This window comes from Onychostoma macrolepis, chromosome 23 (genome assembly GCF_012432095.1).
Source record: "Onychostoma macrolepis isolate SWU-2019 chromosome 23, ASM1243209v1, whole genome shotgun sequence".
Lineage (NCBI taxonomy): Eukaryota > Metazoa > Chordata > Actinopteri > Cypriniformes > Cyprinidae > Onychostoma > Onychostoma macrolepis.
The window spans coordinates 20,545,984-20,555,947 of NC_081177.1; the positions used below are offsets into that span (position 1 = coordinate 20,545,984).

Here is a 9,964-nt window from a genome sequence, read left to right on the forward strand (position 1 = left end):
ATATTTCACAATATTACTGTTACATTTTACTGTGGCCTTGGTGACACAAAGTACATTTTATAAAATAATTATGTCATGTATTCAAAACAGCCATAAGTTGCACATTACATTTCTTAGACTAAGATTTTGTAATTTTCTCTCACCTGAAGATTTATGAAAGTGATATATGGACAATCCAGATAAAAAGTATACATTTTGGCAGCTCTTAATTTTGTTCATTTTCTGTCTGTATTTTATTACACACTCCTCATATATGAAATGAGAAAGAGTTGCGTAGACTGAGACTTAAGGGTTAATTTGATTGGTAAACAAAGTTTATTTCATAACTACTGCTGAATGTCTGCACTCTTGATTCACCTTAAAATATCAAAACCAACTATCCAACATATATATATATATATATATATATATATATATATATATATTTTTTTTTTTTCTAAAACCTCAACAACAACAACAAACTCCTTACGGAAGTTTAAAAATAGGATATAAAGTCACATTGTGACTTTGGGCGATAATATATTTAACACTATGGATGTATGGAGTGATACAGAAAATGATTCAAGTAAGCAAGTGATGTTCCTACATCATGTCACAGTTACAGATAAACAGAGAAAGTCAACACACATGAATTTCAAAGATAAACTTGTGGGTAAATTTGACTTCAGGATCAGATCTAGAGCGATGTTTACTGTCAGATATAAATACAACATACACTTGTTCAAGTCCGATCATCATATATTTAAGCATTGTGAGTTCCTGCATGCTACGAGTCTGTCAGAAGCTTCCAAAGGCTGCTGGCTTCCTGCTCGGTTCAACCTATCATCAAACCGTCACCTTGCTCCCAACTCCTACTCATCAGAATCTCACAAATTTCCCCATCCATAAATCTCTCCATCGTCATACATAAATAATGGAAGAAACGCCACACTGAGCATCAGAACATCTGATTTGACAGTTCAAATGAAGCCTAAGAGCCTAACTATTTCTAGAAGTCTCACACATGTCATTTTATCTTCTCTGATATATTTAGACTATTGACCATGGAACATTCTGCATTTATACTATCATAAAATAATAATAAATGAATGCACAGTCTCCTTCAAACAGGCAAGTTTCCATAATATTTCTGTCTTTTTTTTATTTTTTGGTAAAAACTCTGGTAACCATGGTTACGTACCTTAAGCATTTGACTTGTATTTTCGACTGCTCGTCTGCTTAATTGGCATGTACCGGAAAGAACCCTTTTGTTAAGGACAAATGTAAAAATAAAATGTCACTGCATTGTAAATTATGATATGCAAAGTCTGAACTGTCTGTGCAGAAAATGTTTGATTACAATGATCAGGCTAAATGGCACATTTTTCATGTTTCCAAGTAGACATGTATTATATTTTGCAGCAGTTTAAAGGTAATAGAGCTTGAAATGTAAAGAAAAGTGGATTTTAAAAATGTTGTTAGATACCCCGAAAATGGATTGTGGTCCTATTCCTTGAGATATAGAATAAAGATGGAAAAGTGCATTGATACGTGACAGCCATGCAATAAAATGAAACACAGTAAATTATAAAGATGTCATTTTGTTTGAATTTATAAATGCAGATTTTAAATGATACATAAACTACTGTTTAGTACGGTTTTAGTCAAATTAATTTGGCCACTTCCACTTCAGACAGACCCTACTGGCTCTCTGTGCTTATGATAACCCAAGAAAAGCTAACGATGACTCATAAAAACATTTTAGACGAATGCTTAAAACTACAAAATCTCTTGGAAACCAACTTTTTATCAACATTAATTGTCAAAACAGCTAGAATAATGACACCATCATCTAACCCATCTGGAGACAGATGGGTTTTTGTTAAATGTAACCAAAAATCATCACAATTAAAAGAACCAAAGACTTAAACTACTTCAGTCTGTGTGCACTGAATTTATTTAATACACGAGTTTCACAATTTGAGTTGAATTACTGAAATTCTAATTTATTGAGATGCACCTGTATTTGGTTATATATGGATCAATCTTACCATGGTTATTATTTATTAAAATGATAAGCATAATAAAAAATAAAGTTGACTTTTCAGAGGAATGACAGAAACCACTAATCATACAAAGGCTTTAGTTCAAACCATGTATCATGTATATCAAATCTGCATATATTTTAAAATGTAATTGATTCATGTGATGCAAAGCTGAATTTTCAGCAGTCTTCAGTGTCACATGATCCTTCAGAAATCATTCTAATATGCTGATTTGCTGCAATGCTTCTATGTCTCTGTGTTCCATGTTCCTCCCCGCTGTGTGCACCGTGACCAATGCATCCATGCAAAATAAATAATTTATAAATAAATGTATTAATAAAAATCTCACTGACCCCAAAGTTTTGAATGTAGTTTAATTACTGTATCCCTTTTTAAAAAAGATATTTTCACAATACTATTGGAAATCTGAGAGAGGAGTTGTGGGCTGTTATAACCCAGAATCTTGGCAAAATGTTTTTGCTACTCTCTGCCCATTGTGTCATATTAATTCAATATTAATATTTCAGCCATTTACTCTCTTTCGTGAGGCCCACAGGTTGTCTGGGATCTCCTCTCTCAGCATGCACAGGTAATTAGCTTATTGACACCCGGGAATATCAGAAGTCAATTTCCTTTTATTGTCCTAAAGAGAGCCAATCAGTCACACAAGTCCCCTCTGAAACTATCTTGTTACTCAAGCTCATGAAGCTCATCATCGAGAGACGCAGATCAGGGCTCCGGTGCAGAAAGCCAAAGAGGTCTTTTCCTTTAATCAAGGAGCAGTGATGAGAGACACAAAGGGTATAATTAAAAAAGGATGAAATCGAAATGACAGCAGGGCCTTCATACAGTATGCTATTCCACCTCACTAATTAACACGTCACGTCAGTTAAAAGCAAATCAACATCAGATAATGCTAAGCCTTGGATTTACATTCCCCGCTCACATTAACAATAAGCTTGTGTCCAATTACTACCTCGTCCTCAACTGACCTCAGCTCATGGTCACCATTAAACCTGCTTTATGTTGTCATCGCGACTCTGATTCACAGAACCTAATCCTATTCTTCCAACAATAGAAAATCAAGAACAGCAAGCAATAAACCAGCACGGATAAACTCATTCAAATGCACACATTTGAAAATAAAACCTCACCAGGAATTAATTTGAATATGAGAAAAGAGAGAAAAGACTTGTTTATAATACATTTAATATTATTCAGCATAACCTTTTCAAAAGCAGCAACCTGTACTGGCATTGTGAAGTAAAGAAAGGAATATGCTATAGATCAATATATCAGAATTTACCTTTATCAAAAGGCCTTTATGCATAAGTATATATTATTGTCTTACAATTGCATAGAAACTCACTGAACTTTATCTGCTCCACAATAATATTCATTCAAAACCACACAAATGTTTTAACTAATTTTGCTACAGCTGGTGATGAAAAATACTTAACACTTAACAACTCACTGGTTTTGATCAAAAACTATTCATAGGATTCTCAGAAAAGCCTTCCCGTTAAATTTAATTGCCAGCAATTTACAACAAGATCCAATCAGTTTCAACTAAGTATCATTAACTAATAAAATCAACAACTGTTTCACAATTTATTAATCTAGGTTGGTGTTAATAGACAATTATTCCTTGTTCATTCATGTTAAATCATTTTTTTTTTATTTCACACAGTATAAAATACATTAAAGTATTATTAATTGTTATTCCGTGTTAATTACTGCATCAACTAATGCTAACATACACTTGTATGGGGAAAGAAGATACAAAACTGTCACTGAGGTGGTACCCTTTTAACAGGTGCTAATATTTACTTTGAAATATTAAATTTTACTTTAGGTACTAATATGTACTTTTAAAAGTAGGCCAATGTGTACCTTTAAGATACTAATATGTACCATTTGCCAATACCTCTGAAAAATAACTCTGTTTTAAGATGGAAATGCATTCTCTGTCACTCTTACAGTATGTCAGTCAAAGCTCACAGGCTGTGAATCACCCATTATGCAGTCTTTTGCTTAACAATATGCCAATCACTCACCTCATATTATGACTGGATAAGGGCATAGTGAGCCAATCACTGGATCTGATACTGAATAATACGCCAATCATTCACCCTTATGATAACTGGTTGTGGTTTAATTGAACAGTCAGCCAATCGCTGCCCAAATGCTCTAGTCTAATGTATAACATGCAGCTTTGTGTGATGGGTGAGACAATGACTTATTAGCTTTTTTTTTTAATAAGGACCAAACTGAACTATTTTTACGTGACTAGAGTGCTGACATCTGGTGGGATAAGTATTCTACCCAATAGTAACATAATGAGACAAAAGAAGAAAGAACACAGGACTGTGGGGTCTTCTTGCCATGCTGATTTTCAGAAAAATATAATCCTGTTTTTCAAATATTTATTCATATAGTCAAAAAGTTGCCCCAAAAAGTGTGAGATAAAAACCTTCTGATCTTTACCTTGTGAAAAGCAAGCTTCTGTTTTTATGCATAGAGCACTGGTCATCTCACGCTTTAAAAATCATTGATCATTTCTTCATCTATGAATAAATGACTTATTACATGTCCATGAATGTTTCATAATTTTGAGTTCAAAATTTGTAATAATATTTTTCACTTCACAAGATATTAACTGATGGATTGGAGTTGTATGGATTGTTGTGGTGTTTTTAATTTTTTTTTATCAGCCGTTTGGACTCTCATTCTGACGGCACCCATTCACTGCAGAGGATCCATTGGTGAGCAAGTGATGCAATGCTACATTTCTTCAAATCTGTTCCGATGAGAAACAAACTCATCTACATCTTGAATGGCCTGAGTATATGTTTATTTTGGGGTGAACTGTCCCTTTAATGAAATCTTGATAGGCGCTTATTTTGCTATATATTAACTATTTGAAATAGTTCACCATAGGACATGTCGACCCCCCCCCCCCACCCCACACACACAAAGCACTCAAAAACAATGCGTGACTCTTTCAGAGATCCGCGAGTATAGGCAGATGAGGAGAGCGCGCGGCAGAATGTGACGTCACCAGTCGCACTTCTTTCCTACTTGTTGGGAAAGCGCGAGCTGCGCTGCCTGGCGCAGAGAGTGGACAGCGCGCGCACGGAGAAAGGATATCCCACACGGTAAGACCGCGCACAGTTGCTTCTTTACTTTTAAAAATAATATTTGCAGTTTGAAAATGAATCGGCTGCAGTTTTAGGCGTGCAGTGTTTTTATCATATGTATTTTTTGTTGATAAAGAAATTAAACTGTTATACTCTAAGTTGTGTAAATAATTCGCATATGTACCAAGTTTCCAAGTCAGCGTGCATTCGGTTGAATAGTTTGTTTTCTGCAGGGTTGCCAATGTTTTGTATCATCCTCAGATCTCGTGATGTGCAAAGAGACAGATGAAAGACATCGACCACCTTAGACTCGTGGAGAGATCTGCGAAAGCAAGAGCGCAGCTTTATAAAGTAAAACACTTATCCCCGGAGGCTCAGCTGTCACAGAATGGAGAACATCACGAGCCCTTTCATCCCAAACCCAACATGCAACTACAGCATGGACTTATATTATTACAACTCTCCAAACCGGAGCGATCTGAACTGCACGCCGCCGGCTGACTACTTCTTTTACGCAGATCTGTACGTGGTTCTCCCGGTCATTTACTCCGTGATATGCGCCGTAGGTCTGACGGGAAACACGGCGGTCATATATGTGATCCTCAAAGCACCCAAAATGAAGACGGTGACCAATATGTTCATCCTGAACTTGGCGATCGCCGACGACCTCTTCACTTTAGTGCTGCCCATCAACATAGCGGAGCATCTGTTACACTACTGGCCGTTCGGCGAGGTGCTGTGCAAAATCATTTTAAGCATCGACCACTACAACATCTTCTCGAGCATCTACTTTCTGACGGTTATGAGTGTGGACCGGTACCTGGTGGTGCTGTCGACCGTGCGCTCCAAGCGCATGCCGTACCGCACATACCGGGCAGCCAAGATAGTGAGTCTGTGCGTGTGGCTGCTGGTGATCCTCATCGTCGTGCCGTTCACCGTGTTCGCGGGAGTCTACATCAGCCCCGACGACACCGAGAGGAAAAGCTGCGTGCTGAGTTTCCCCAGTCCTGAAAGTTTGTGGTTCAAAGCGAGCCGGATTTACACCCTCATACTAGGCTTTGCCATTCCAGTGTCTACGATTTGCATTCTTTACACCATGATGCTGTACAAATTAAGAAACATGCGCTTGAACACCAACGCCAAAGCGCTGGACAAAGCCAAGAAGAAGGTGACTATCATGGTGTTTATCGTACTGGCCGTGTGCCTGTTCTGCTGGACGCCCTTTCACCTCAGCACCATCGTGGCGCTGACCACAGACCTGCGGACCACACCGCTTCTCATCGGCATCTCGTACTTCATTACCAGCCTGAGCTACGCCAACTCCTGTCTGAACCCGTTCCTCTACGCCTTCCTGGACGACAGCTTCAGAAAAGCCTTCAAGAAGATGTTAGAATGTAGACCAGCTTGAATGTAAAGCGCTTTGAAGGCACGAATTCAGAGTCACAGTGCGCCATTCAGAACTGAATTCCAGTGGGATTCCAGGCTTGAATTGAATTTGAATTGAGGTAGCAAACAGAATGCAATTAAGGCGTTTAGCAATTGGGATTTGAATTTAATTTGAAATTAAATCATTTTATTAAAAGGTATATGACTGCAGTAAGCCTAGTTTTGAATTGGAACAGCAAATTAATGACAAATTTTATTGCTTGACAAAGCATTGTCTGGCAGTTTAAAAAGAAACATATTTTAATAGAAGTAAGTTTTATAAAAATATAAAAGATAATTAAAAGTATTCAACTATAAATTTAAACTATTGTCATTCCAATTCAATATCCCGTAGTTTGTCATTGCATTTAAATTCACACTCATAAACTCTCAAAGCATCCCAATTTTAGAATTACAAATTTTCCCCAACCATGATTGAAATACAGTCATGATCATAACTGATTATTGGCAGTGTCTCAAAATGTAGTGAGCAGCTCATGTACACATTTTATTAATAAAATCAATGTCATTCCAATTCCAGTTCCAATTCAATATCCTTTAGTTTGTTGCCTATTAAATTAAAACTCAGTTTTATATTTTATGCCTAACCCTGATTAAAATACAGTTATGATTACTGTGTCCACTACTTCAGGCTACCACATCCCTGTGTGTATTTCCAATAATAAAGGGAAATGTTTCCCTGACACTAAATTCTAATGTAAGAGTTTGTCTCCCTCTTGTGCTCTCTGTGATGAAATAATGAAGCTGAAATATTTTGAAATGTGCTTCAACAGTGACAGAAGTGCCCTGAAAACTTTGATTAGGAATTACAAAATGTGATATCATTGCTGACGTAGGATGACATCGTGTCTTTCTCAAACAGCAGGGATATATGTGTATATATTTGTATAGACCTGCTTTTGTCACATGAAACGTCATCATTTCCTGTCCACACTCTTAAAAGAACCTTATCGTCTAAATGGTTCCATAAAGAACCTTTAACAACTGAAGAACCTTTCTGTTTCACAAAAGGTTCTTTGTGGTGAAAGAAGGTTCTTCAGATAATAAAAAGCTAAGGAAGAGATGGTTCTTTAAAGAACCTTTGACTGAACGGTTCTTTGTGGAACCAAAAATGGTTCTTCTATGGCATCGCTTGAAGAACCTTTTGAAGCACATTTATTTTTAAGAGTGCAGCAGTATTTCATCTTAATAGCAAATTTGAGACAGTTGTTTAAATGTGCATTCTCTTTTCTTTAAATGAATAACTATAAATGTAAAACATTTTTGTTTGTGTATATCCAGAGATGTAAGTCATGCAGATGAACACAGTGAAGCATACCGTTACATGGCTTTTTAATACATGTTGTAAATAAAATGGAATAAATCAGTTGTCTTTCATTTAGTCCGATGTAGATGTCAAAAACTAATATTGCCCAGGACAACAGCAACTGCCCAAAGTTTGAAATTAAGCATCATTTAACACATTTTTCTACCTCAGAATGTTCCTGAATATGAGAAAGTATTATATGTTTTTGTGTTTGTACCTTACCAGAACTGTCTTTTAAATTCACAAGGCCCCTCGCTGTACATTATACAAATGATAGGCCTATAGCCTTGCAGTCATGTATTTTTAATTTTTTTTTTATCTACATAATAATAATAATACTGATAATAATAATGTAGCGTAAGCCGCCAGGACTCAACCCCATAATTTAACAGCCTACTGTATCAAGTTCTGTTACAGATTCGATCCTTACGCCACCTGGTGATCTATAACAGTAACTGATTCTGAATTTGTTTGCGTTCACAGATCCACATCGAGCTTGAAGACATGAGCTATAGAACTGATCAGACTGCAAACAAGTAAACGACAACATATTCCCGAATCCTAGTCTGGTTACTGCAATCTGCAATCAGTCGCTCACACATTACAATAGGACGTCTGCAATCATACTTTTTAAAAGAAGTATATCGTTGTAAACTCTGAATCAAACAACGCATGCAATACCACGGCAGTCATGGTGTTAATGGTGTCACAAAAAGAAGAACTCATATAAAGCCTAAATAAAACTATACATCTATAAATGTTATTACAGTACACTGTAAAAAGTGATTACTGAAAACAAAAATTACAGGAATATGTTTTTCTTTTCTTTTCTTTTCTTTTCTTTTCTTCAGTGTTTCAAGTTTAATTCAACTTGCCATTTGTTTGTTATTGTTTGTAATATTTACTACCAAAATTGTTACTACACTAACATATATAATAGTTTTGCTATACTGATATAGCATAGCATATATACAGTATATAGCCTATATATTCTGCAAAATTCAGCTCAAACACTGATCAAACACACCTGAATCAGCCAATGAAGATCTTCAGCAACGCTTGGTAATTATAGACCGGTGTGCTGGAGCAGGGCTGGAAATGAACTGAGCCGGCGGATCTCCAGGAACTGGATTGGGCACCCCTTGTGTAGAGTAATATTAAGAACATGCCTTCATTAGTGGTAGTAGTATAGTAATAGGCCTAGTAAATAATAAATAATAAATAATATGATCTAATATGCCTATATCAGTATATAATTTGTATTAATATATATTTTCTTCTGTCTCAATACGACCCCATAATAATTCATAATGATCTAGCAGTCATATCATTGTAGTTGACAGGTAGGACTGTTAATACATTTTTGTACTTTATAAATCAAGTCAAAGAAAACAACACTGGACGTTTCTCCCGGTGACTGCGCGCAACGGACAGCAGAGGGCAACGTGAGATCATATTTTTCATATAATATCACAGCATTGATTTCTAAAAGATCTGCAATGCTGCGTCTTAATTAATATAAACCACGTTTACAAGCGCCTTTTTTGTTTACAAAAAAAAAAAAACATTACATTATGCCAATCATTTTAAAACTGTATTGTTATTATAATGCAGGAACTATTATATTTGTATGCTATCTTTTAATACTAAGTAAAGGTTTAAAATAGTTACATTTATCTTAACAAATTCTATTCACACTATCTTTCCACTGACCTAAAAGAATGATATAGCTACTGCTACAAAATCAAGTTTAAGATGGTAGCTATGTTGATCATTAGCTGATTGACAATGTAAAATAAAATGAAATAAAATAATAAAGCTTCACCATCTGCTTGTATGTCCAGCTAATAGCCAGCTAGAAACCCGTTAATATAATCCAGCAAACAGTTTCATCTGGATTTTCCAGGATACTTCTAAATAATGTCACTAGATGGCGTTCATTTACCACTTCTCATTACTGGGCTCTATTATTTTACACCTATGAGGATATCTAGTCCTGTTGGATGCTGGACGCTGACAAAACTGCAACACAAATTGAAATTTGTCAC

The 9,964-nt window shown here is 36.0% G+C and overlaps 1 protein-coding gene across 2 annotated transcripts; it reads left to right on the forward strand.

The window, feature by feature from the left end:
- Positions 1-5,116: 5,116 nt before the first annotated feature.
- npbwr2b (neuropeptides B/W receptor 2b) lies at positions 5,117-7,924 on the forward strand. 2 transcript variants are annotated; one of them, XM_058764069.1, is made up of 2 exons: positions 5,117-5,182; positions 5,426-7,924. In XM_058764069.1, the coding sequence occupies exon 2, from the start codon at positions 5,553-5,555 to the stop codon at positions 6,570-6,572; it is 1,020 nt and encodes a 339-aa protein (XP_058620052.1). In that variant the 5' UTR covers positions 5,117-5,182; positions 5,426-5,552; the 3' UTR covers positions 6,573-7,924. The 2 variants fall into 2 exon arrangements, with proteins under 2 accessions (XP_058620052.1, XP_058620054.1); XM_058764071.1 differs by having other exon boundaries at positions 5,153-5,182; positions 5,398-7,924.
- The last annotated feature ends 2,040 nt before the right edge of the window (positions 7,925-9,964 follow it).